At 65.0% G+C, this 27534-nt stretch overlaps 1 protein-coding gene across 1 annotated transcript in view; it reads left to right on the forward strand.

Annotated features, from left to right (window-relative positions):
* The first annotated feature begins 791 nt into the window (after nucleotides 1-791).
* The window catches only part of ZFPM1 (zinc finger protein, FOG family member 1), a 64934-nt gene continuing 38191 nt past the window's right edge, over nucleotides 792-27534 (forward strand). Inside the window, exons 1-2 of the mRNA XM_032324942.1 lie at nucleotides 792-1205; nucleotides 25787-25906. Coding sequence (XP_032180833.1) covers nucleotides 1166-1205; nucleotides 25787-25906 — 160 coding nt within the window. The 5' untranslated portion in view covers nucleotides 792-1165. The remainder of the gene's footprint in view (nucleotides 1206-25786; nucleotides 25907-27534) is intronic.

Consider the following 27534-nt stretch of genomic DNA (forward strand, 5'->3'; position numbering starts at 1 on the left):
TGCGCGGGCGGCAGGGACAGCCTGCTGGCTTCCGCACCCTCCCCGACTTCCAGCCAGACGGGAGCCCAAAGGAGGAGGACCTGAGGTCCCTGGGGACCTTGGGGGTCGCAGCCGCCGGAGGCCGTGGACCCCAGAAATGCTGCTTCCACCTCGGTCTCGGACGGAAGTCCCCACCCGGCCGCAGCCGCCTCCACACCCCAAATCTGGCCCAAGACACTGGGGGTCGTCAAGGCCTCGGGCTTCCTGAGCGGACCCTTACTGTACGCGTCCCGCCGGCGGAGGGAGCTGGAGGGGAGCGCAGGGGTCCTGGGCGGGGCCGAGGGCCTGGAGGCGGAGCCAAGAGGAGCCTGGGGCGGGGCGAGGGGGGGTGAGCAGAGCCTCGCGGGGTCAGGCTTGGGGGCGGAGCTAGCGCCGAGGGGGCGGGTCCAGAGCGACCCGAAGCTCGGCCGGACCCGGTGCCGCTGGGCGGCGGGAAAGAATACGTCGCTGAGTCAGGGTAAGGCCTGGGAACAAAGCTGCGGGGCCGAAGGAGGAGCCGAAGAAGCCAGAGGTCTGCCCGGGGCCGGGGGCGGGGCCAGAGCCGTGCAGACCGGGGGCGGGGCCAGGGCGACGGGGCGGGGCCGAGACTGCCGCGAACGAGAGTCCGCCCGGGGGCGGGCCCGCGGGGCGGGGGGGGGGGGCCTCGGGGGGGGGGCCAGCGCGGCGGGGGCGGGCCGGAGGCGCGGCGCCGGAGACACGCAGGCCCCGCCCCCGCCGTGCAGGCCCCGCCCCCGCCGTGCCGGCCCGCCCGCCAGCCAGCCGGGAGAGCCCCGGCCGAGGCCGCCCGGTTAGCCGCGCGCTGCCCGCAGGTTCCATTGAGAAAAGCCGAGCGGCGGCGGCGGCGGCGGCGGCGGCGGCGGCGGCGGCTGCGCGGAAGCAGAGGAGCCGGCAGCAGCCCGCCGCCCGCCGCCCCCGGCGGTCGGCGCGCCCGCAGCGCAGGGCCTTGCCTCCGGCCTCCGCTGCGGCTCCCGGCCAGGCGCGGCGGGCAGGGGCGCGGGCCGGGGCGGCCGCGGAGCCCGGGGGCCGGGGGCATGAGCCGCCCCGCGGCCCCGCCGCGCCCCCGCCGCCCGCCGCCGCCCGCCAGGGGCTAGAGGCGGCCGCCGGGAGGGCGCGCGGCGTCGGAGACATGTCCAGGAGGAAACAGAGCAACCCCCGGCAGATAAAGCGTGAGTCAAACTTTGCCCGCCCGCCCCGACCCCCGGCGGCCCCCACCGGCGCGCCCCCGCACGACCGGCCGGCTGCGCTCGCGGCGCCCGCGACCTTCACCCCGCGCCGCGCCCCCCGCGCTGTGCGCCAAGCGCGCGGTAATCTAATCTCCGCCGGCCGGCCGGGCCCCCGCGTCTCGGCTCGGGCACCCGGGGTCCGGCCGGGAGGGGTGTCCGCGCGGGGGGCCGGGAGCGGGGCGGCTGGGGGCGCGGCCCCCTCGCGTCCTGCCCCTCCCCCGCATCCCCGAGATGGTGCGGCGATAAGGCGGCCCCGATCTGGGCTCCGATAAAGTTTAAAATATTCCATTCTGCAAGTCCCATCCTGATAAGATCGCTCTGTCGGGACGGGCTGAAATTGTGATCTTATCTCGCCGCGCGGTTGACTCTCCCAGGCTTTGTATCTAGAGGGAGAAACAGAGAGACCTGGGAGGGAGAGGGGGCACCCGGGCCGCGTGGAAACGCTCGACCAAGCGGCGGGGACCGGCCCGCGCCCACCGGCTCTCCTGCCCGCCCGGGAGCCGCGTGGCTGGGGGGTGGGGGCGGGGGCGGCCACGGCAGTCCGTGCGCTCGGCTCCAGCCGCTCGGACTCCCGCGTCCTGTCGCCGGGGTCCGAAACTCCAGCCTTCCCGGCCTGAGGACAGCCTCCTGGAGGTCCGACCTTACTCTCTGTCCCGGCCAAGGCCGCACGTGTAGCCTCAGCCGGGCAACACCCACCCCCTCAAGCGAGGAGCTACTCCAAGTCAGGGAAGGGGGGCTTCCGGGGACTCGGCCCCAGGTCACGGTCGCCTCTGCGCGTGTCCCAAGTTTGTCGCCTATTCCGGCCCGCGAGCCCCTCCCCAGGGGCCCGCGCGGCCGCTGAGTTCATACTGCCAATGCCCAGTGATAAAGCGCCGCGCACTCCGGGCCGCTGGACTGCGCGGGGAGCGAGAGCGCGCGCGCACAGGAAGCGCCGCTCCCCACCCCACGCCGGTAACTTCGCGCCTCTCGCCCGGGGCCGGAGTACGGGGGTTCCTCCGGGGGTCGCACCTCCCAGGCAGGATGGGAAGCGACGAGGGGAAGCCTCCAGCCCTCTGCCCAGCCCCAGGCACGCGGGCTGCCCACACGACCACTTCCCCAGGATCCCATGTGCGCGCGCCTGGGGGAAGTGTCTACCCCCCAGGTCCTAGACAGGGGGAAAGCAAGCATGAATCTGGGTTCCCGTAACCCACTCCCTCAGTGCGCAAGCGGGACCTGTTTTCCGAAAGTCTCCTTCTATCAAGTCAACTTAAGTATTAAAACCACCCACAGGTCCCGATCTGCGCTCATTCTCTGGTTTCTTTTTCCCCTCCTCCCCTGTGCGCCTCTGTTCGGTCTGTTCTCGTGTGTGCGTGTGTGTATGTGTTTCAGCGTGATGAGAAACACAGATAGCGCGGGCAGGGAGATCTCAGGCTGGGAACCGATCAACAGCGCCGATAAGGCCTCGAGCAGGGCGAGCGCCCGGGCCCACAGGGTCGGCCGAGCGGTGCGCCTTGGGCACAGGAACCGCATCAGGCACGCAGAAGACCCCGGCTGCTGGCCCTCTGCGCGGCCAGGATCCGGGCAGGGGTGGGGGCGCGGCAGGCGGCACCGGGCACCCTCCCTGCGGCACCCCCGGGCGCCTCCTCCCTCTGGCAGATCTTGGCGCGTTAAGATGCGAGCGCTGATTGTCACCAAGCGGCGGCGCCCGCCCGCCCTCCCTCTGCCCGCGGCGGTGCGTGCGGCCCTCACAGCTGTGCGCCCGCCGCGCTAGCCTCACCTGCGACCAGGCCGCGGGTGTGGAGGGAAGGGGGCCGGGCGCTTGGGGCCACCGCCCCCTGCGCCCTCACCAGAGCCGGGGCGCAGCTGCCCGCGCCTCTGTGCGCCTTTTGTTCCGCGCGGAGATAGATGTGCCGTGCTGATAAGGCGCGCCACCGATGGCGGAGGCGATAGGCGCTTCCATTTATTAACTTCAAACGTGGGAGCGGGGGAGGGCGAGGCAGGAGCGCGGCCTTGGCCGGCCAGATGGCCGAAACGATAGGCTGGGCCGAGCTGGCTGGGAGCGCGGGGGAGAGCCCAGCTCGGGACCCCCGGCCCGCGGAGCCTTCCTCCCGCCCGGGTCGATGTGAGTTCGGATAAGCGCAGGGCTGGTCGGCCGGATGGCGATCGCCAAGAGCGATAAGAGGCCTTATCTATGGCCACCAGGCCCGGCCGGGTTCGAGGCAACAACAGCGTGGGGGAGTCGTAGCTGGAGGAGTGGGGGCCTCGGACCCGGGCCAGGGCGGGGGCAGGGGGAGCCGGCGTCTGCGACGGGTCGTGTTGTCGAGTTTTCTTCCCAAACATGCTTAATTGCCAAGAAGTTGATCCTCCCTGCGGGTGGTACAGTCCGTCAGAATGAAAGGAAAGTGACTCCGCGCTGGCCCCGAGCTGCGGGGGGAGGGGAGGGGTCACCCGCGAGTCCTACGAGATGGTGTGAGATAGCCCGAGGTGGGGTTTGTCACCTCCAGCACCAGAGCGTGTTTTCCCCCTTGAAAGGTGCTGGGGTTGGTGTGCGTTCCTGGCAGGTTCTCAGTGTAGCCTCCTTGGAGTTTTTTTGAAAAAAAAAAAAATCAAGGTGGATTCTGTTTCCCAGGCTGAGTTTGGGGCGGGGGCTAGTGTGCTGACAGTCTTCGCAGCTGGTCTCCCAGATCAGGATGGAAGACCTGCCTTGACTCACTCAGCAGAATCTTTATTGAGCACTTGCTGTATGCATGCCCTGGGTCCCAGCCATGTCTTAAGTGGGGGTCATAGGTGGAAGTCCAGTCCGAGATACGTCCCAGAAGGGGGTACCCCCAGCCAGGTCAGCAGTAGGCCCCCGAGGCGGGACCTTGGACAATGGGCAGGCTCAGTTTCCAGCTCTGAGAAGTGGGATGGTGATTCCTGGCTGTCGGCAGGGGTGTGAAGGGCTCAGAGACAAGGGACGCCAGGGAAGGGGCGCCATGGTGACGAGGTGAGGCAGGTGGGGCCAGGCCTCAGTTTCCCCCTTCTGAAAAATGCTGGCAGGTCCGACTGGTGTTGTCAAGGGGACCTCTTGGCAGGGGGAGGCCCCTTGGGGACCATGAGTTAAATACCCAGTAGAATCCCAGGCCAGCCGGGTGGGGGGCTTCCAGCAGAAGCTGGGGACCTGCCCCTCCCATCCCCCTCCATCAGCCACTGCCTCTCCTGGGAGGGTGGTGCTCCCACGTTCTCCGAGTTTGATTAAGCAAAGTATTGGTGGCCGCAGGATGACTAATTCACTCCGTCACCCGCACTCTCTCCAGCAGCCCCGCACTTGCCTGCAGGGCTGGCGGGGCCTTCTGGTGAGGGCAGGTGCTGGAGAGCCCGGTGAGGCCCGGGGTGGGGGTGGGGGGAGGAAGAGGTGGTCTCTCCTCGAGTATTTGGGAATGTAAGAGGGATTGTCTGCACAAGGCTGTGCACAGTCTCTTCCCAAGGGAGAGGCATGTGGGGGTCGGCCTGGCCCCACAGGGCCCCCTCACTGGGATGGCAGAGGGGTGAAGAGAGAGGGGGACCTGGCCACCTGGCTTGTCCTGATGCAGAACCCACATGGGCATTTCACTTGCCTTCCACAGCCTCAGTTTCCCCTCTGTGAAAGACAGGTGTGATGGTGCCTGCCGTCCCGGGGTCAGCAGGGACGTAAGTCCTATCCTCCGCTGGCCCTGGGAACACGGGGACTGATTTATGGTGAGCGCAGGGGACAAAGGACCGGAGGCCACAAGGGCCTTGCCCATGGGTCCCCAGCCCTGAACCTGGACTTGAACACTCCAGGTGGACCCTGGAGCCCCCGGTCACCCCGAGGTTGGGTTCTGCCCTGGCTCTAGACGGCTCTTGGTTTTCCTGCACACCCAGGCCTCAGGCAAGATGAACCGCTCTTTCATACTCAAGACAGTAATGACGTTAACTGTAGCTAACACTTGAGGTTACATGTTAACTTCACATAGGTCTTATTCTTACCACCTTTCCATCTGGGGAAACCGAGCTTAAGTTTCTCCCCCAAAGAAGCGGCAGAGCCAGAGCTGGAATGCAGGCAGCCCTCCCGGAGCTCTGGACCAGCGTGCCTGTGAGCATCACCTTGTCAGACAAGCATTCCTCTTGTCTGTCCGCCCCCAGGCGGATCCGGCTTCACTCTCTGCATCTGTGAAATGGGCCTCTGGGAGCGGAGCTGCTCTGGGTCCTTCTCTAGCCCAGCCCTGGCCGAATCTCCCAGGGCCTCCTTACCGAGACGCTGCTGCGCAGGGGTGCTCCCTGGGGAGACTAGCCGGCCCTGCCCGAGGGCCTGAGCCCTGTCCGAGCCCGGCCTGCCCAGCCAGCCCCTCCCTGCAGGTCACTGGGAGCCCAGCATGGCACCAGCCCCGCCAGGGATTTAAATGGGTCAGTTGGGGAAGAAAGGAGGAGGGAATGTGATGCCATTAATTGTACCCCTTATCTTCTGTTTCTATGCCAACCAGACGTTCCTGGGGCTTGACGGACTTGTGAATAATAGTCCCGGCCGGTCTATCTGCCATCGACGGGCCTCCTCCTGGAGGCAGCTGTTGCCCGCTGATTGGTATCGCCAAGCGCAGGGGCCTGGGCCTGCGCCTGCACTCAGGCTTCTGCCCACCCAGCCAGTATACCCCTGGAGCTGCCCCAGGGTCCCTGTTCCCATTTCACAGGAGGGGAAACTGAGGCCACAGCCATGTGTTTACTCTCTGGACCTTGTCTGCTGCTCCCCATTCGGCAGGAGTGGCCTGGGGTGCACGGGCTTCCAGAAGTGGGCCCAGTAACCCCTGCAGACGGAGCTGACCTCCACATGGACCTCCTGGCCCGCTGTGCTCTAGCTGAGAGGGGAGGATTTCTCTCTGGCATGTTTCAGTCCTAGCCCCAGGGCCTTTGCACAGGCAGCCCAGATCTCTGCTACCTGGGAGTGGATCTGTCCTGTCCCCACATAGTGGGCTTTCCAGAACTCTATCACATAAATGACCTAATGAATACACAGTGTGAAATGGTTGTAGGACTATGGGCAAGGCCCTCCCGAGTGAGCCTCGGTTTACCCATCTGCAAAATAGGGATGATAACATTGCTGGTCCCTGAGCACAGCGCTGAGAATCCCAGGGAAATTCACATCGTCTGAGACAATGCCACTCCTGCCTCCCCTCCTTCCTGGCTGAGTGACCTCAGCGAGTGTCTTTCGCTCCCAGTGCCAGTTTTCTCCTCTGTGGAATGGGTATAACACGGTGCCTTCTCCTGCAGCTGTGCCGAGGGCCCAAGTAGGACTGGGGGATGCTGGGGGTGCCTAATGAGCATTTGGAGCACAGCCAGCACCCCAGCTCAGGATGGGAGCCTGGGCTGTTTGTTGCTCAATGACATGTTGCTCCCACGCACCCCTGGACGGAAGACAGAGACCCTATCTCCTGGGACCCAGGGGCTTGTATCCCCACCCTGTCCCTACACAGGGCGCAGAGGCTCTGTGCTCCGGGCCTGGGCTGCCCTCATCTCCAGAGTGGGAGGCCACCGCACAGGGGCCATCGCTTGGCCTTGGGTCCTGACCTCACAGTGACCCTGAGGACAAATGACATCTTGGATCTCAGTTCCCACTTTTGAAGCAAGAGCCTAATAGCACCACCTCCTTCCTGGGGTCGTTATGCGAGTCGTGTGAGATCGCCAATGCCAGCTGTGAAGTATGGTCCCAAGGTCATGTCCTTGGTGGATGCGGCCGCCCTGGTCGCTGCTTGTTGCTCTACTGAGATTTTGCCGGGAGCCTAGAGGACTGGACACTTCACGCAGCAGAGTCCTGTCTCTGGCCTCCCTGCTCCTGCCCTCGGGTGTCACTTTCTGCGGGGACGTGTGGGCGGGGTGCCCTGATGTGCCACACGCAGGCTGGGCCGACCCCACACCCTCTCAGTCCTGCTCCTGCCCAAGGGTCTTACCTGCCATTATGACTGGCAGCATCATGGGCTCACCCATCTTACAGGTGAGAACACTGAGGCCCTGGGGGACTGGGATGCGCTGGAGGCTGCAGGATGGAAGCTGGATCTGTGGACCCCGGTGGTGGGCAGAGCTTCTCTGGGGTGCACTGGCTTGCCGCTCAGGCCACCTGTCCCAGGACCTCTCTAGCCCACTCTGCCCCTCGTCCTTCTCCCTCTCCCAAGGACCCGCGTTTGGGGGAAGGCAGTGTCCCCGCTGGGTCAGGAATGTGGCAGCTGACCTTGGGCCTGAGCTGGGTTAGGGAGATAAGCCAGCCCCTCCCCTCCACCTCCCGTTCCTCCTGTCTGCCTCCCCTAGACCGGAGACTGTGCACTCCCAGAGCCCGGCTTTCCCCGGCTGTAGAAGAGGAGAGAGGGTGCTGGGGTTCCGCTTCCAGGAGCCCGAGCATGGGCAGAGCTCAGACCAGCCCTGGTGCTCCTGGGTCCTTCTGTCCAGGCACTGCGGTGGAGACAGGGACCCAGCCAGCCGCCGCCGCTGGCTCCCATCTGCTAAGTGCTTTGCAGGCCTCCCTCCTGTGATTCTCCTGGACGCCTGCTAAGGTTGGGGTTTTCAACCCATTGTCCACACAGAGACGGGGAGGACCAGAGGGTAGGTGGTTACACCAGGGTCACCCGGCACATGAGCAGTATAGAAACAGGTTTGAGGAGGGGCTCTACAGAAGGCTGGGGGTCTGTGTCCTAGGCCTCCCAGAAATCGTAGGCAGGCTGCTTCCCGGGAAGGAGGAGATGGCCGCCGTGTGGGCTCTGATCATGGGTGCCTCCAGGAGCTTCCCTGTGGGCGGCTGCAGCCAAGGACAGGCCAGAATCCTGGGGTCAAGGATAAGACTGCAGAGACAAAGAAGTTGCCCTGCCTTCCCGAGGCTCAGTCTTCGCCTTCGCAAGACGGGATGTTATATAAGAGGACGCCAGGCTGGGCCCTGAGGGCGCCTAGACCTCCTGCAAGTCCCCAAGCCTCAGTTTCCCCCATGAAGGGGAGCATTGATTCCGACAGCTCGGGGTGGGGAGGCTAGGACCTGGTGTAGGAGGTGGCTGGGTTCAGAGCTGCGGAGCCAGCGGGGTCGTGCGACAATCCGAGTGGAGAGCACAGAGGGTTGTCTGTCTCCTCAGGCCCCCAGGCCTGCTTCCCACCAGTTCTTCTTGGTGTCCGTCTCAAGCCCGCCAGCTTTCCCGGTCTACCCTGGGTGCCTGCACCTGTCACAGGCCGCCTGCCTCAGTGTCCCTTTTCTCCATCAAGCCTCCACCCTCTGCAAGTCAGACCCAGAGAGCAGGAGCGGAAGAGGGCTTAGGGCCTGGTGGTCATGGCTCCATCCTGCAGCGGGCCCTCTGCTGGGGACAGGGCCTCGCGGGCAGTGGTGGGGCTGTCCTGGGCTCTCTCAGCGCCTGGGGAGGGCTTGGCGGCTGCCCAGGCATCAGGCGCTGGGACGACGGAGACCCAAGAGAAGGCCTCGGCTCAGAGCCTCAGGCAGCTGCAGGACTTCACATGGCCTCCCCCACAGTGCAGACCCAGCTTGTCTAGGCCCCCCGTGCACCGCCCCCCTCGTCCTGCCGTGAAGCTGGGTTTGCCGGGCCTAGGTCCCCTGAGCACTTACTGAGCCCCCTTCTCATGCATTTCCTCCAGCCCCCGCTGAGGGGCGCTGAGTGGCTAACCCCGTGCACAGAGGGAACGGAGTCTCCGTGGGTTTTCAGGTGGAGGGCCGCCCCCGGAGCTGCCGCCCCAGCTCCCCGCCCCGGGGAGGGGAGAGGAGGGCTGCAGCGGTGGTTCCCCGGGGAAGGGCTCTCCTGGCTTTCCGCTGGCCCCGCAGCACTCATGCTCGAGTCCAGGAAACTGAGGCCTTCCTGCGGTTCCGGGCAGTGTCCAGCTGTGGTCTGCAGGCTGTTTCTCACCGACCGTATGACCTTGGGCGAGTCCCTTCCCTGCTCTGTGCCCAGGTGGCTGCTGCCCTGCCCTCGAGCTGCAGGAGAGGAACCAGCGCCCCGGTCGACCCCGTCTATACCCAGGGCAGTTCCTAGGGCCCTTGGAGCCAGATGGGGAGCTCCGTGCAGGGGCCGGGCCACGGGGGAGACTCTTGCCCCACAGCTCAGATGCGCCTCTGAGCACTCAGTCCTCGCAGGGTTGGAATGCGTGGACCTGCGGTCCCTTCTTTTGAATGAACAGAAGCGTTCCACTTATGGCCTGTTGGGTGTCCCATGCAGGAGGGCTGAGGGCGGTGGGAGGCCCTTTCACATTTGAGGGGTGCAGTGAGTGTACCCCAGGTGGCCAAGGGGCCACGAAGCCAAGCCTCGGGTCAGGACCTGCAGGGGAGAGAGGCCACAAGGGTGTCTTCACCCTGCTGGCTTTGTCACTGAGGTTTCTGGCTCCCGGGGCTTAGAGCCTGGAAAAGGCCCCAAGAAGGGGCCACCTGGCAGGAGGGCATGCTGTTCCCATCCTCTCCCTGCCACCATGCTCTGTCCCTTCATGGGCCTGGCACAGCTCAGGAAGACCCGGGACCCCTGGGACCCTGAGCTAGTTTCCTGCCTCAGTTTCCCCTCCTGTGCCTCATGCCCATGCCCGGCCCTGCCCAAACCAAACATTTTCCCAGAGTACAGAGAGACTCCCGACAGTCACCGTGGTGGCCTTATGGTCAGGGGGGCACCCAGGCCCTCAGGGGCCCCAGCCAGGCCCGCTGTCCCCCCTCCCTCCTGGCTTTGCCCGCCGGACTCCAGCCCTCCCGGAACTGTCTGCCGGCCGGGCCTCTGGCAGGCGCAGGTTTCAGCTCCTGTGATAACTCGGAAAGTTGAACTGGCCCCATTACCGCGCTGAGATGGTTGGCGAGATACGGCCTTGATAATGGGGGAGATACGGCGTCTCCGTGGCCAATAGCCCAGCCTCTCCGCCCATTAACATTCCCTACCAGCGATCCGTTCCCGCCGCCTATCTCCTCCGTTTCCACTCCTCCCGCAGATAGGAATGGAAATTCTGACTTCATAGCTCACTGATTAAAGTGTCTGGATTTCTTGATAATACACAGATAAATTATGTTTTTGAAAAAGAAGGTAGGGAGGAGGGTGGGGGTGGGGAGGGCCCTGGGGGGAGCCCTTGGCCGTCCCCGCCAGCCTCTCCTGGCCCCCGGGCCGGCCGTGAACCTCAGCCCGTCCGTCCTGCCCCTCACAGGCCTCTGTACCGACGCAGTATCCCGGGGCCCGGCCGGGGAGGGGAGGGCTTGGGCGTCCACTCAGAACAGCAGCAGCGGGAGGAGGAGCCACGTTGGAAGGGAGGGGTCCCCTGGCCTGAGGGGTGAACCTCATGGGGACACGGCGTGGGGGACAAGGATTCAAGGAGCCCCACTACAGCGGGGAGTCTGCCCCGGCCGCCCGGGCTCTAACTCCAGGTGTGTGCGCACCTCAGTTCCGCCCTCTGTCCACTGGGCCCCAGGGCAGGGTCTGTGCTGTCCCCGGGGAACCCGGACCCGTACCTGGTCACACAGTGCGTGCCCAGCGGATGCAGGGACTGCACGGAGCTCCGATGGGGAGGGGCTTCCGTCCCGCCTGCCTTCCCTGGCCCGCCGGCCCCCCTGCCACTTGTGACGGTCGGCGCCCGGATGGGACGACGGTGCCATCTCTGCGTCTGTCTGGATAAAGCCGCCTCCTTCAGCTGATCCGAGATCCTGCGGTGATGGCGGTGCGATTAGCAGCGATTAGGGCCCGGCGTGTGGCTAATCCCCCCGCTGAGGGACAGGCGCGGCAGCCACGTGGGGGCAAGGCACCCGCAGCTGTGCCAGAGGGGACGCCGAGGCCTGGGGGGCGCGTCCCCCCTCCCCCGTGTGTGCCTGGGGCTCCCCCCAGGTGTGGCCTTGCACGTCATTGTTCCCCCTTCCCTGTAGTTCTTTTTTAAGTGACTCTCAAGACACGACATTTCTCTGTGATCCCAGAGGCAAGAGGCCTGAGTGGACAGTCAGCAATGTTTCCAACGTGATCTAGGATGCCACGGTCCCAGCAGTCCTAATGGTGGCCGTCGTCAGCTGGTAGCTCGGTTCACTGAGCGCCTTCTGTATGCCAGGCCTGGGCTTGACTTGTGATACCCTGTCGAGTCCCAGCAGCCCTGGAAAGGCGCCACCTCTGATCTCATTTCTTCTCAGAAGAGGACTCGAGGGGCAGAGAGGTTGAGCAACTCACCCAAGGTCACACAGCACAGAGGGAAGCAAGGTCTGGGTCTCCATCATGGCCGGAGGTTCTGGCGGTGGTCGTAGCCGTAGCCCCTCCCCTAAGGCGTCTCCTCCCCCCACTTAGGGAGAAAGGCCCAGGCACAGAGCGTGAGGGAGCGCTTGGGACCATGCAGACCTGTCTGAAGTCAGGAGATGATGGGGTGCCCCACTCCTGCTTATCTTGGGGGTCATTTCATCGGCCCCCAGAAAATAGGTTCCTTTGGTGATAAAATTGGTTTCTTTCTGTCTTTTGGGTTTTGTTTTGTTTTGTTTTGTTTCATTATTCTAAAGGAAGTCAGCTATTTCCAGTAAAATGTGTGCATATGTGAGGGAGGAAGACAAGCGTAATCTGGGGGGACCAAGGTTCAAATTCTGCCCCTTGGGTGGGTAGCCTGGGCAAGTGACTTAGTGTCCCTGGATGCCAGTTTCCTCATCTGGCATAATCATAATTCTGGCCAGCTATGTGTAGTGGGGCCCTGTCCTCCAGGGGCTTGTGCAGGGGTTGGGGTCTGCAGGGCTGGGGCTGCCTGCCCACGCCCTCCCTGTCTGCTGCACACCGCCTGTGAATCCCACCAGCATTGTTCCTGCACTGACTTTGGCAAATAGCTCCAAGGTGCAAAGGTGTGAGCCCCCGCCCCCATTACACAGTGCTGTGGAGGGTTCTAGAATATTTATCCTGTGGCCTTGGCAGTGTGGCTTCCAGAGGGTCTACGGGGTCTCGCCTGCCCCCTCCTGCTGTGGCTCACAGGCACAGCCTTGTTGCAAGACTCAGTTTCTGCATCTATAAAATGGGCTGAAGATGCTGAGGCCAGCCCCAGAGACCTAGGGCAGCAATGTCTCCCTGTCCTGCCCTGCTATGCCCGCAGTGCCTCACAGGCCTTCTGGAGAGTGGGACTCCACGCACAGGCTCCAGGCCACTAGCCTCTGGGCCTCCCTGCCCTCCTCATTGCCCCTTGGGGCCCTTCTGTGGAGCCACAGGGTAGAGGTGCAGCTGCGTTCCCACTGTTGTGTGCACCTCCCTTGGGAACCCCACGCTTCTGGTCGGGAGCTTGGGGGCCTGGGCTCAGGGCGTGGGACACAGCAGGAGGGATCTGAGACAGGGTGGCCCCCACCCCTCGGTTCCCTGGCTTGGGGGGCCGGGGGTGGGCTGTGCTCCCCGCTCCTCCCCCCCACAGAAAAGAAAAGGGAACTCTGATAAAAGGCGATAGTTCCGCGGGGTGGCGGAGCCTCTATCGCCCTATCTATCTGCCTGCTCGCTCCGGCCGGTGTGCGGCTTCCCTTATCTCACCCCTCCAAAATGCCAGGAACAAAAGCCTGTGCACACTCACACTCACCCCCGAGAGCCCACCGCCCCGCAGTTCATGGGGAACGGGATGCCACTACGGGGCGGGGGGGTCCGCTTAAAATCATCATCGTCTGCATCATTGTTTTGCGAAGGAAACCAAAAAATAACCCTCCCTGGGGAGAAGCGGCTCTAAATAAGCTGACCCCCAAGAGGCCCTCCCTGCAGGGAAGGAACCTGGCCTTGGGATGAGGGGCGAGGTCCCAGCTGTGCGCTGCCGTCCTGGTTATGTGACCTTGGGTCAGTGCCTTTCCCCCTCTGAGTCACTCCTAACGGGCAGGGGCGGGGGCGGGGGGGGGGGGGTGCGGGGGAGTCCGAGGATTTAACGGAGCTTTAGAGGAAAAGGAAGAGCATGCACTATAACCAAAGCCCTCCCCTTGTGGCAGGTGGCCATTTTGTGTCCCCACTTGAGCCTGGGGCAGGTTATCCAGAGGTTGGCAGCCCCAGAATCTGCTCGCTCAGAGGCCAGAGCCCGGCCCCCCAGCGCCCCTAGCCCGGCCCCCGCAGAGCCCAGCGCACCCCCACCCCCCACCCCCCACCCCGCAGCGCCGGGCCCCCGCCCCAGCCTGGCCCCCCAGAGCCCAGCCCAGCCCCCCGACAACTTCTCCCCAGGCCCCGCCCCGCGTCCCGGGAACAGAGGTCCTAATCTTCACGCCTGCCGCCAATGGAAACGGACATGCAAATGAGCAGGAGTGAGGCCTGGGGATTGGCTGAGCGCCATGTGTGAGGCGGGGCCTCTAATGGGGGGGCGGGGCTCTGGAGCAGCCCTTAGTTTATGGAATGGGGGACACTGCTTTGCGTGGACCTTGACCCCGTAATGGAAATTCCCCCCAGCCCTGGATGGGCCAGCCTTTCTGGGACCTTGCTTCTGGGGTCATCCGTTTGCCCAGGTGCATGGAGATGGACAGTTTGGCCTCTGTATGACCTCTTTCTGATCCTCAGAGCCCAGACCCCCACAGCCTGAATTAGGGGGCCAGGACTTGGGTGTTCCCGAGGTCAGCCCCGCCAGTTCTGACTCCCAGATGGGAACACTGAGTTCAAAAATGGGGTGGGGCAGCTCAAGGCCGGCCAGCTCCCCCTCCCTGTGTCTGGGGCACCTCCAGACACTGTGCACGCTTTCCCCCGTTTCTGCCCCCCCCATGAGTTTTATCCAGGATCTCACACTGCTAGGCTCACTGTACCCCCAGGCTGGGATGGGGCCATGGTATCATTTTAATGAGTGAGAGTCCCGACCCGTTGTCCAAGCCTGCTTTCCTGTTAGTAAAATGGGGCAATCTGGTCTGTCTGCCTCTCAGGGCACTTTCTGTGTACTCTGATGGGCACCATCTGCTCCTGGGCCTCAGTTTCCCCATCCACACAATGAGGGCTCAAACAGGAGTTTCTCAGGGGGTTTCTTAGTCTATCTGTGGCTAGGCTATGTTCTAGAAACTTGGGGTCTTTCAGATGTTCCGTTTTCAAAAACTTATATAACAGGAGACCGTGTCTGCATGAAGTATTCAAGAAGCTCTGGGGGATTCTCATTGTGTTCAAAGTCGCTCTGCACCCCATGGATTGTCTTGGCAGAGAGATGGGGGCCCGGCTAGGCCCAGCTGGCCCAGAGCCTGGCCAGGGGCTCCCCCAGTTCCACAGCACCTGCAGGACTCCATGACCCGAAAACCAGTCACAGGCGTGGGCGTTTTGTAAAAATGCGTAAGTGGAAAATAGCAGAGGGGCAAGGAGGGGACAGGTTCGAGCTGAGATCTAAGGGGAGGAAATAGGAGGGGGCTGTCGGACCAGAGCCAGACTGAGCATCTTCACACCCTCTTAAAACAGGGTGACAGGGTGCCAGTGCCTCCCAGGCCATGGAGTTAGAGGCATTCGGTGCTCAAGAGGGAAAGGACAACTCCTAGGCCCTGTCCCCGGGGAGGGGTCTGGCAGTGCTGGCCTCAGAGTATGTCCCCAAGGGGCCTTCATTCTAGAGCAGCTCTGTCTCCCCAGGACAGCTCAGGGCATACAGTAGGTGCTTAGTAAATACTTCCTCAACTGATTTCAAAATCTCCCCACCCTGGCCTCTGTCCCAGGAAAGCACAGCAAACCCAAGGGAAAAAGGAAACTGGAAGGAAAGTCAGTGCCTCCAGGGAGCACTGTCATAGCCAGAGGGGTAGAGCCCAGGGAGCTGGGGTCATTACCAGCAGGCAGGGAGGACCCGTTCCCTGCGGCAGGGGTGAGGCTCACTTCCTTGGAGGCTGGGTGCCTGGGACAGGGACAGCAGTCTGACTTCTGGGCGTCCTTATGTGTTCAGGCCTCCAAACTTGGCGGAGTCCCTGGTGTGCCTGGTCCTCATTCAGGATCCCTGTGACCCTCACGGGGACTCGGTCCCTGCCCCCATAATGCCCCAGGCTGCTGGGGAACAGAGAGGGAACAACAGAAATGAACCCCAAGGACAGAGGGGCCCCCTGGAGCTGGGATACTAGGGTTGTGGAAGGTGAGGCGGCCGGCGTTCAGCAGAGACGGATGGTGGTGTCAGGGGCGGGGGAGAGCAGTGTTGGCAGAGGGAGCCGCAGAGGCAAAAGCTCTGAGCAGGCAATGAGCCACCACAGGGTTGGGAGGGGGCATGACAGCCCCCACCAGGTGCCGACCAGCTGGGTCAGGTCTCAGCTCAAATGCCAGCGCTGCCCCCAGGACAGGCACTGCCTTCCTGTGTGCCCTCAGCAGCCATGTCCCGGGCAGGCCCAGGATGTGGGGTAGGACACAGGAACTGCCAGGCTCCTCCCCTTCCTCCTCCTCCTCATGGACCAGACTTTTCCTCTCCACGTACTTTATCCTGGCAGGTGGCTTTGAGAACTCCAGATGCTAGCAGGGCCCTTGACCCGCCAGCAGCCAGAAGGTTTGGTTCCAAAGCTGTAATGTCCAGGCCCCGAGATGACCATCATCGCCGTGGCTCTCATTCACCCTAGAGGGGTCAAGACCACAGGCTCTGGAGCTGCCCAGCGTGGCTGCAGACCCCTTGGGCCAGTCACCAGGACCCCCGAGCCTCAGCCCCCTCCTGAAAGATCCAGGAGGCCAAGCGCTAACTGGCAGCCAGAGGTTTGCCTAGGACCGACCAGTCATGGGATGGGTCAGTGCCCGTGGTCTCCCTCCCAGCCTCGACGCAGCCCCTAGCATCCCCCAGCCCACCAAAGTGGTGGGGAAGGCCACGTCACCGTGGAGGGCTGTGCACATGGCTAGGACATGCATCTCTGAATCCCCTAGGACAGGAACAGGCACTTATGGAGCGCCTGCTGTGTGTTCCATGACACCGGGCTGCAGACCTTTTTTCCCCCCACTATGATGAAAGATCCCAAAAGAAACTGTCCCCCTTGAGCACTCATTCCCCATGCCATCCCCCTGTCTTGCCTTCCTTCCTTGGCCCCTGGCTGCCTCTGCTCTCTCTAGAAACTTGAGGCTGACTTTCGAGTCCAGGAAACAGGCACGGGGGCCGCCTGGCAGGGTTTGGGCCCAGGAGGGTCCCCCTCCAGTTTCCGTGACCCTATGGCTCTCTCTGGCCCTGGTGGGGACAGTGGGTTCACGGGGCCAGGAGGTGTGGCTCAGCCCTGCAGTCTCTGGCTCCCTGTGGCACCCTCCACCCCTCTCTGTGCAGAGGGAGCCCGTTAGAGTTGCTGCGGGGGACCTGGGGCCCAGCAGGGAAAAAGACTAGCCCAAGGCCCCAGCTCCTTCCTCCCCGCATGGCATCCGCCAGGGGCTGGGGACACAGCCCGAGTACTGGTCTGCCCGGCCTGGGCGTGCCCCCTGCTTCTGACCCAGAGAGCAGCAGGACAGCCTGGCCCGGAGGAGGGGCCGCGGCGCCCCGGCGGGAATGCGGTCCCCAACTGCGGGCTGGGAGGGCCCAGAGCCCGCGCCTCGGGGCAGCGGGCGTGCAGCGGGCCCGGCGGTGAGGCGGGGGTCTGCGGCCCAGCGCGCCGCGCCCACCCCAACCCCCGACGGCAGAGAGGGTCCCGACACCCCCGGCCCCGGCCCCTTCCGGGAAGCAGTGCGCTGCATCTCGCGGACGCGCGGCCCGGCCCGGCGGCTCCATCGGCTCGGCCCCCGCGGCCATCCGTCAGCCCTTATCGGCGCATCGGCAGAATCAGTGCGCGGCCCGCGGCGCCCTTCGGCGGGCGCGACTTCCCTGTCCCCGCCCCGCGCCGCGCCCGCCTCCTGCCCGGGCGGGCCGCGGTCTCTGCCCGGCCACGTGGTGCGCGCCCCGCCCAGGGGAGTCCGCGCTCGGCGCTGGCCGCGGCAATCTCGGGTAATCTATCAGCGGCTATCGGGCCCATCGGAGGGCCGGGAGCGGCCGGGCCCGGGGATGGCGCCAAGCCCTCGCGGAGATAAAGCCTCCGAGTTCGGCGGTGATGAATGCTGAGGCGGTGCAGGCCGCGGATAGGATGTGGACTTGGCAGCCCGCGGCTCCGGCTGAAACCAATCTCTCCTCTCGGGCAGGCCGGGCTTTCCCAGGCCCGCTCCCCTTCCCTGCCTCGCCTGGCCCGGCCCCTGCCCCAGGGGACCGGGCGGGGGTCTGGCCCACTGGTCCTGGACCCGGCCCTGCAGGCCGGAGACAGGGGAGGGTCCTGAGCGAGGCCAAGGAGGTGGCACCCAGCTGGGGGGCCAGGCTGGGTGTCCCACAGCCCAGAGCCCATCTTGCTTCCCGCCGTCGGAGAATGAAACCCTGCGCAACGAGAGCCCCATGCCTGTCCACACCCACCCCTCGCTGCCCCGAACGCGGCCACTGCGGGGCCTCCGCCCTGGCGGTTCCCTCTGCCTGGGCCGTCTTGCGGTCACCGTGTAAGCAGCATCTCCTGTGGCGAGAAGCCCCCCAGGCCCGTCCTCCCACCGTTCCGCACCCCAGTCCCTGCACGTCGTGGTGTGGGGGGAGGCTCCCTGCTGCCCGGGCCCTCTGGCACCCCTGGTGCGTGGTCACCGATCCCATGAGCACCTGCTGTGTGTCAGACGCCGTCCCAGGCACAGCCAGGGAGCCCGCTAATCCAGCGAACACCCTGTGGGCATGTGGGCAGCCGGGGGTCAGCAGAGCCAGGCAGGGGTGGGAGCTCAGGCCAGGACGGCCCCTCCCGGAGCCAGATGGCTGCTCAGTGGCCCCAGTAAGGTTTGGCTTCCACGCTGGGAGAGATGGGGAGCCGGGAGGCAGAGGAGTAGAGGGCAGGTGAGGCCGTGGGGGGGCGGGGAGTGTGAGTCAGGAGACGGGTGTGTGGTCAGAGTCCATGCTGAAGCCCCAAAGGAAGGAGCTGGGGAAGCTGACTGGCCGGGTGTGGGAAGGGTGAGGCTTGGAGGAGGGGGTGGCTGCAGGCTGAGAGGAGCCTGAGGCCCCACGAGGCAGTCTTCGCCCGCTGTTGGTTACTGCCGCGGCCCCAAGGCGACATGGGGACACAGGGACGCGGTTGTTGGCCCTTCCCACTTCACCTGCCTGCCATCTGCCACCGAGGGGAAGGGTTTATGTTGTCCGGGGGCATGGGACGGTGAGTTCTGGTCATCATTGCTAGCCCGCCCGAGGGGGTGTGGGGAAGAGCCCTGGGAGGCGCCATCAGGGTCCACGGGGGCCGGGGGGCCACTCCTGTACAGAGCCCCGGACCCTGAGCGGCTCCCGGGAAGCTCGAGGGTGGGGGGCAGGTGAAGGTCTGCCCTGGGACGGCCCACGCAGCCCCCGGCCCCACTGGTCTTGCAGTAATGCGGCTTGGAAAGCTGGACCACCGTTAAAGGATGACTCTTCCTGTGTAGGAATCGTGTCTCAGTGAAATACTTCCAGCGTGTTCAGAGCTGAAGTAGGTCATACGACACTCATTCATTAGACGTGGTCTGTGCCCCTGAGAGTGTGGGGCCCTGCTTGGCACCGTCGTCAGCACCGCCATGTTCTTTCTTGACGCGGGGGGGCACCTCCTTGCCCTCGGCCAGCCCAGAGTGTGTCTGGACAGCGGCCGGTCACCCTCCTGCAGCCCGGCTTACCTTGGACAGCACCCTTCCACCCGCGCCACCCCCACCACCTCCGCAAGCATGGTCTGACTGCTTGCTGGCCTCCCGAGGCCACGGGTGTTGGGGTCTGGCTCGCAGACGGACAGCAGAGCAGGTGAACCGACAGTCCGTTATACACAGCCCTAATGGGGACTCCCTGAGGCGGCGGTGCGGGGGCAACCCTGAGAGGCAGAGGCTCTAGGACCCAGATGTCTGCGAGAGGCGTAGTGAGGTTCCCGCCGCGGGGGCATGCGAGTCCCCGGCCGCCCAGCTCCCCTGCCGCCGGCGGCCCACTCAGCCAGTCAGGGGGCAGAGCCAGTGTGGGAGGGCACGGGGGGCAAAGGTTCAGATACCGCTGTCCCCACTGGGCCAGGGTGCCCGCACAAGTAAGCCAAGATTATCTCACCAACATCCTCTTGTGGTTCGCCCCAGGCTGTCAGCGGGGACTGACCAGGGTTGAAGAAGCCACTGGTGGGGCCACAGCAGAGGCCTATGGGCCCCTCCTAGCCTGAGCCCCTCGAGGCCCCTGGGGCAGCTGGGCAGCTTCCCTCCCCGCCCAAGCCAGGGAGCAGAGCACCTGCAGATGCGCAGAAGCCCCTCGAAGGCCGGTCTGTGTGGGAAGAGCCTGCTGAGGTCCGAGGGCTGAGGAGGCCTTCAGCAGGCAGGAGGGGCAGCCTGGGGAAGGCGCCGCGGCTGGTGGGGGTGGGCAGTCGTGGGCCTCTTCAGGCCATGGTGGGCTACGGCACAGGGGTGCTGTGGAACCCCCCAGGAGAGCCAGGCTCGCGCAGTGTGCGCACCGGGCCTCCCCAGAGCTCCGTCTCCCTCCCGTGGGTGCCTGCATCCCTCCTGGGGAGCCCCCACCCCTTTGAGGCTGTAAGCTCCTGGGAGGCAGTGGGCCAGGACCCTGCCTCTGTTCTAAATGTTTGAGAAGCTGTGTTAAGTTCTCCATTAAATGGACTCCTCCCCCCACGCCTTTGTAGCTTCTACTGAGGTCTAGAACCTGCCCCCCACCCCCCACTGCCCCCTGTGCCCACCTGTCACCCTCCACGCCCACCCATCGGTGGCATGAGCCCGGCCACATGTCTGGGGCTGCTGTGCATTGGGCCCTGGGGCTCTGGGGTGTGGGGACACCCTGGCCCTTCAGCAGTGCCACCCCCTCCGCTCCTCCTGGGCCTGCCCAACCCCCAGCCCGGCTCAGCACCCCCTTCTTCCATGTTGCTTCTCTCCGTCCACCTCAGCCTGGGAATCAGCTCAGCTGCTCGTCAGGACCTGAGTCCTGGGCCCCAAGGGTCTTGGGGGTGCAGCCAGTGGGCCAGGGCGGGGCCAGAGCAGCCAGCTGCCCTGGCGTCCTGTGCCTCAGTGTCCTTGTCTGGCCAACACCTGCTGGGTTAGAGACTCTCGTCCCCAGGAGTCCCACTCGCCAGGACTCAGGGAAGCACTCCCCAGAGGTCACACTGCCTGCTGCCAACACCCCTGTCTGCCTGGGGGACCTGGGCCCCTGGGATGCTGGCCGTGGTCCCCAGTCACCCAGAGTTCCCCTAGCGAGGCCCCCTCGTGGGGAGCAGGGCTGTCCCCACCGTGGCCTGAGCTGCCCCGCGGTTCCCCTGGTGGGAAAGTCGGAATCTGTTGCAATTTTCCCTCTGTTATCAGGGCCTTATCTGGCCACTGTGTGCCGCCCAGAGGCCAGGGTCTCTCTCCTGGCAGCGCCGCACCCCACCCGCCCCGGGCCCAGTGCCGCCAGCCTGCCCGCCAGCCGCCCAGGGCCCGCGAGACAGGAAGCCAAGGCCTTCTGCCTGCACTGTCCCCCGGCCAGGCCTCAACCTGGTCCGCCACCCTGCCCCCGCCAGAAGCCAGGTGTGCCGCCCCCTGGAGAGCTGAGACAATCCCAACAGTTGTAATAATAACCTGTCTGTGCTCAGTACCTTGCTGAACCCTGACCCCAGCCCTGCTTTCCACAAGGAAACCAGGCTCCGGGAGGTGTGGCCGGCACAGCCTGCACGGCACGGCCTGCCTCCTGCCTGGAAGGCTTCTGCCTGGCCCCAGCTGCAGGCCATCCCCTGTCCCCGTCCAGATCACCAGCAGTGTCGCCTCCTCTAGGAGCCCTTCCCTGACTGACACTTGCACCTCTCCTTCTAGCAGTGTGTTTCTGTGTTTTTCACTCTGCTTTCTTGTGGGGTGTGTCCTGGTTGCCCTGGGGTTCCGGAGCCTGGGGCAGAGTCTGGCCCTCTGTGCACCCAGGAAAGGCTGGACAAGTTAATGAACGCGGGGCCTAGGAGGGGTGCCGGAGAGAGCGGGGTGGGGGGGAGGATGAGCCCCAGGATGAGGACACCCCAGCAGAAGGGCAGGGCCTGTGGCCCGTCATTGGCCACCCCGCCCCCAGGGCAGGGGGCCTGCCTTCAAAATCAACCCAGACGCAGGAGGGGCCTCTGTCCTCTCTGTAAAGGGGGCAGAAGAAGGGCCTTACCAGAGAGGCGTAAAGGACCCACATCACGGGCGGGCACAGGGAGAGACTCACACTGGGGTCAGGCCCTGAGCTGGGTGGGGGGCTCGAGGGGACTCGGCCCCGGTTTGTTCACATAACGTGTTCAGTGGTTTCGGGTGTGGGCACAGTCCCCTTCCCTCAATAGGGGCACAGTCTTTGGGACCAGCAGGAGGCCCGGGGCCTCGGGACTCCCCATCCAGTGCTCAGAGACACCCTCACCAACTCTCTGCCCGACCAGTCTGCCTCGGGGGCAGAGTTTGGGGAGATTTTGTCCCCTCTGCAGAGACCAGCTCTGGCCTTCTTAGAGGCGGTCATTCACAGCGCCCCCGTCCCCACCCGCTGCCTGGCCATCAGAGCCAGGAGGGGCCCTTCGTCCTGTGGCTCGGGAACTCGGAAGGGCGCGGGATGATCCCGCCACACAGAGCCTGTCTCCGTAATTCAGTCTTAAAGCATGAAGAACAGGAGTTGATGAAATTCTGCTATCAGCGCCCAGCCAATATGCAAACTATCTCGCCCCCAATCAAATAGCTATTATGTTTTCATTTCCATTTCCACGTCCGGCTTAATGAGTAGGAGACGGATCGGTGCGGGGCGTCTGCTCGCCGTGATAACTGAGGGGCTCCGGGCAGCGAGGGCAGTGCTGCGACCGCCATCATCACCACAGACGCCCCCAGACAGGGTCCAGCCGTGGGCACTGGCCTGTGCCACCGGCGTCCCCCCTCGACCCGGCGGGGGGCGGTGAAGGCAGGCACAGGGCCACCCAGGTGCAGAAGGGGGCTTCCCCTGAGCCAGCGTCTGCAAGGCTGGCATGTCTGGGGAGGGTCCTGTCCTGACCACCCCCACCACAGCTTCCTCTCGGGGGCCATGGGCAGGTCATTTCACCTTGCCAGGCCTCAGTTTACTCATCTGCAAAGTGGGTGTGAGTTCTGGGTGGTGCTGAGAGACTAGTAGGAAACCGGCGCATCCTGACCGGCTCCAGCTGCCCAGCCCCCACCCCACCCCTCTGCGGTCCACACGGCCTTCCCCCACCACTCTGCACTCTGGGCCACCGGGCAGGGGCGGTTAAGGGAGAGCATTGTAAGATGCGGAGCACAGGGCTGGTGTCTGGCAACGACAGGGGCCGCGCCATCCCCACCCCCTTCCCCAGGCCCTGCTGTGCGTCGGGTGGGGACAGGTCATGACGGAGGGGCGTACTCACTACTCCCTTCACCCTGTGACGGAGGAGCACTTGTGGTTTCCAAGCACAGAAAGGTCGAGTAACCGGCCTGAGGTCATGCAGCACGGACATCTGCTGTGTACGGATTGGCCTGACTGAGCTCTTGGGGTCTTTGGCCACAGAGCGTCCCCCAGGGGCCCGGGGAGCTCATTCCCGGCACAGGGCTGCTGGAGATGCAGCAGGGTCACCCTGATGTGTGGCCAGCGGAGGAGCCCTCCTCCCCAAGCCCCCAGCAGAGTGGGACCCAGGTGCCCCGCCGAGGACTGCAGGTGCCCCAGGGGGCGGGATGGCCCATTCTTGGGGTGCCGAGGCGGGCACAATGCAGCCTTGGCTGTGACACAGCGGCTCAAGGGCTGGGAGCACTTTGCTGGTCGGCGGCTGTCTGTGGCACTATCAGCCCGGCTTTAATTGCGCTGGAACTGAATTAGCGGCATTAGAATCAACTGCGGCAGCCTGGCCGCCTCTTTCTTCACGCTCCTTGTCACGCCTTTGTGCGGCGCGGGGGCCTTTGTTCTCCCATAAACGGGCCCGCCGCAAGCTTGGGGCCTCCCTGGGTGGCTGAGGCCACCTGAGCAGGGCCCTGACAGTCAGAGCTGCGTTCCTGGGTCAGGCATGGGTGGGGAGGGCCGCGTCAGCTCTGCCCCGAGAGCAGGTGGCTTCGTACCCGGTCACCAGAGCAGGCGACTGAGGCCCCAAGGTCCTGTGGCCGTTCAGCTACACGACATCCCCTTAGAGCTCTAATGAGCCGTGGGAGGCCCACGCATGTCTCAGGCTGACCCCAGAGGCCTTCGTGCTGCCCGGCGACGGGAGCCACGCTGTGGCCACAGGGACCGGCGGCACCTGCTCGGGACCAGCCCCACAGGCTGGGCAGCTTGAGGCCAGCCTCCCCCACAGCCTCTGGTTCCCTGCCCAGATGCATGCCCGGGGAGGTCACGGCAGCCGTCCCAGGGGCACAAGCTGGACCAGTCTGGGCTGTGCCCAGTCCACGTCAGGCTCGCCTGTCCACGCAGGCACATCAACAGGCGAGCACGAGACTTGGCCTGGGACTGGTTCTGTGTGGTCTCAGCCTGGCCACAGGGTCATGAGCACCTGTCCGTCTCCTGTAATTACGGCTCCAGGGCATCTGGGGGAGGCCGGGGCTCAGGTCTGGAGCTGGAGTCCAGACGGCCCGTAAATACCTCTGCCTGGGGCTCTCTGTGGCTCCCCGGTGCCTCTGGGATGAGGGTCCACTCCTCGCCTGGCCTCTCTCCAGCCTCGAAGCGGAGCTCTGTCCGGTCCGCCGGCCCTCCATCCGGAGCCGTATTCCCAGCGGTCTGTCACCTCCGACCTCTGTTGGTGGCATCTCCCCTCCCTCACGGCTCTTAGAATCTGTTGTTTCCTGTTTGGGGCCCGTCCGTGGTTCTTTGACCGTCTCCCCAGCAGGCCTGGAAGTCCCCCACAGAGTCCAGATGTCCCGGGCACCTCTGCCTCCTGGAGCGGTGTCCGCCCCAGATGTCTGCGGGAGGCAGGAAGGGCGTCCGCCCTGACGGGAACACTCGGTTTTCCTTACTAGAGCCGGCCGCCGTCTGCCAGTGACCAGGGGTTTGAGCTGAAAGGCAAACAGAAGACCAGCTTGCCCCCTGCGCTGCCCACCGCGCTGCCCCATGGAGATTGCTAGACTGGGGAAGTCAGGCTGGAGCCTCGTGTCTCCATTGCTCCTTCTGTCATAGCCTCCCTGGACTGCAGCCATGAGCCCACTTCTGTGGCTCGCAGTGGACCCCGGCTTGGGCCACCAGGTTTCACCCCTGGGGGAACACAGCAGAGGAGGGGAGTGCGGGAAGGCACCACGAAGACTAGGAGTTTGGGGACAAGCCACTGAAACGGGGCAGATTTTGGTCTCTCTCTGTTTTCTGGGGAGAAGGCCCTGGCTTTCATCAGATCCCCGCGGGGTTCATGATGTACAAAAGGTCACAGAGGTATGAATCCTGGTCGGATCTCCGTCAGCTGCTGCTTGCTTGCCTCCAGGGATGGGGAGCTCAGCCCCTGAAAGCGGGCCCTTCCGTCCCGCATGCCTCTGTCCCCGAAGCCCCATCCTGCCCCATCAGGAGCTCCTGACGCCTGGATTTGTGGACGTCACGACTTCCAGCTGTTTCTTCTTGCTCAGTTTCTGAGCAACAGGAGGGCCTGGCTGCTGTGGCGTTGGCACCCTGGGCCCAGAAGAGCTCCCCACCTACTCCTGAGTGGGCTGAGTAGGGAGGGGGTGTCTGTGAGTCAGGACCCTGCCCTGTGGCCATGCCCTGATGACTGGGGTCGGGGGGCAGGACAGGCGGCTGGAGGAGCAATTTGGGAAGGTGACTGGGCCGGGAAGCAGACCCAGTGCCAGCACCGGTCTTGGGGGCTCAGGGCCCAGACAGAGACAGCCAGAAGGGGCCTGGGGAGGCGGAGGGCAGGCTAAGGAGGGACACCTGCTCACCAGTGTTCCCTCTGTCCGCCCCCCTGGACGCCCTGGTCTGACCTCAGGGACGAAGGGTTCTGCCCAGACTGGCACGAGGGACACCCCTGGTGTGTGTGTGGCTTCCCCTCCCCCACGAAGTCGGCTTCCCCCCTCCCCCACGAAGTCTCTGGGCCGTCGGTCCACCTTCTCAGCCGCAGGGATCTCTGTGGAGGACCCCTGCAAGAAGATGGGATTGGAATCAGGTGCTGCGGACCTGAGGCCCTTAAGTCCCAGAGGCCTAACTGCCGACACCTGTGCCCTCCCCCCACCTGTGCCCCATCAAGCACAGGCTCCCAAAGCCCGGTTTTCCCTGCGCTTCCTGGACGCCACACATGGGGCCCACCCTCACGAAGCTGCCAGACCGCGGCGCCTGAGTGTGAGGGGCTCCTCCAGGCACCCGCTCTGGGCCCGGGAGAGAGTCACCCCCGTCTGTGGGGCTGCACACACGCACTGCGGCTGCGCGAACCCCCAGAGAGGCCTGGCGAGGGTGAGGTGAGGGCGGTGGTCCGTGCGACCCCCAGAAGCCCCCTGAACCAGAAGGGGCGGCGCGTCTGCTCCCACAGCTTGGAGCAGAGTGGAGGGGAGACCCAGGGAGGTCCCAGCCCAAGGGGGTCCGGGGGGGGTCTCAGGCCCAAGGGGCTGAGAGGTTGCAGGGCGGGGGCGGGGGTGGGAAGGCGGCGGTGACCCCGGGCATTGGAACTGTTGCCAGCACTGGGGTTGATCCCAGGGTGAGGTGCACACGGGTCTCGGGGTGCCACTCATGGCCCCTGGCCTTGTGGGGTGGTGGAGCCTGTGCCCTCTGCCCGGGTGGGGGTCTGGAGGCCAGGGGCCGTCGCCCCACAGCGCCTCACGATTCCCTTTGGGCTGTGTCCGCAGGTTCCCTTGGAGACGTGGAGGCTGCAGAGGAGGCTCAGGCCATGGATGGCACCCGCCTCCCAGAGCCAGAGGCCGGAGTGCCGGAGCCCGAGCCCAAGCCCCCGACCCCTTCCAGTCCAGGTGAGTCGGGCAGTGGGTGCGCTGGAGGCCGGGGTCCCACAGCCCGCGCAGTCCCTCCCCTTCCCACGCCCACCCCTGTGAAGCGCACCTTGAGCCAGCTGGTGTCTGTGGGCCCGTGGCTGGGGCTGCTGGCCGGGAGGGCCCTGACCCCCAGGGCCTGGAGGGGCGGGTGCAGGACACATGTGCACCCTCAGCGTCGGGAGGGCCTTGGGAGTCTGGCCCCCCCTGGTTACAGATGAGGAGACAAAGGCGTCGTTGGGGAAGGTCTAGCCCAAGCTTGGACCGGGAGTCCTGGGCTCGAGTGACCTCGAGAAAATCTCCGCTGACCCTCTGTGGGATGGGGGCAGGGAGGCCTCAGCACATAGCAGGTTCTCCTGCTATGGCCCTTTACCCCGTTTTACAGACGAGGGAGTGAGGCCCAGAGAGGTTAAGGGACTTGTCCAGGGTCACACAGCCTGTAAACACCCGAGTAATGATCTGATCATCCCAGACCTGGCTTCAGGGTGATCGCCCCTCTTACAAAGCCTGCTTCCCCCAGGCCCATCCCATGTCTGGAACCTTTCCTTGGACCCTCTTGGTGGCAGTTTCAGGGGTGGGGGTGGGGGTGGGGGTGGTGTTGGAGAGAGACCCAGGGGTGAATCAGCCTGACACGGGGAAGCCTGCTCTCTGGACAGGTCCCCAGCGGGCCTCCTAGTGAGGACAGGCTCTCGAGCTAGCCGTACCCCCAGACACCCCAGGAGGAGAGGCCCCCCTGCGGTGGAGGCGTGGGGGGAGGCCAGCACCTCACCCGTGTTTTCCTGAGGAGGAAACTTGGCTTGGGGGCCGCCCGTCCTGAGCTTGACTCCCCTCTCCCTGCCTCCCCACTGCTGCCTGAGGCCGAGCTCTTACCGCCAGTCAGGGCCGTGCGGCTCCGGGCACACGGGCCCGAGGGACCCCCAGGCCGTAGTCTGATGGGAAGGATACTGTCCCAGGCTGGACCCTTTGGAAGGCCATGAGTGAGGCCGGCAGCATGGTGGGGCGAAGGAGAGATTGGGCAGAGCCTGAAAGGGTGCACAGAGAGGGGCGTGCCTGCCAGGGCAGAGGCCAGGAGGGGACTGGCAAGGGGCCAGCAGAGGTCCCAGGCCCACCGAGCTCACTGTGGACCCCCCCCAACCGGCCCCCGGTGTTTCCCAGTCTCAGTGCCTCCGTGCCCCCCCCCCTGGGATGACCACAGGCCCGGAGCCCAGTGAGCCTCATCCTCGGAGACCTGCTGGCCCCAGTGTCCCTTTCCGCAGCAGCAGGCTCACTGGGAGCAGGGGCCGAGGCTCCCCACCCAGGGACAGTGACTGGGGAGCTGCGTCGTGTTCATTGCTGTTACCTCTGCCGCCCACCTTCTCTTCCTGGCGGCTAGAGGTGCAGCCGGCGTGCCCCCTGGCCCTTCCCCGGGGCCCGTGCCCCTGCCCTGCCTGAGCCTCAGTTTTCACATCTGTGTCTGGGCGGCCAGGGCTGCAGGAGCACGTGAGGGCCCCCTTATCGCCCCGCCATCATCACTGCTGTTGGGCGCTGTGTGCCGCCGGGGGCGCCCGGAGCTGCCAAAGGGCAAGTGCCTGTTGCTGGTGGACTTCGACCGGGTGGTTTTCCCGGGGAGC

Source organism: Mustela erminea, chromosome 19 (assembly GCF_009829155.1).
Source record: "Mustela erminea isolate mMusErm1 chromosome 19, mMusErm1.Pri, whole genome shotgun sequence".
In the NCBI taxonomy this organism is placed as follows: domain Eukaryota; kingdom Metazoa; phylum Chordata; class Mammalia; order Carnivora; family Mustelidae; genus Mustela; species Mustela erminea.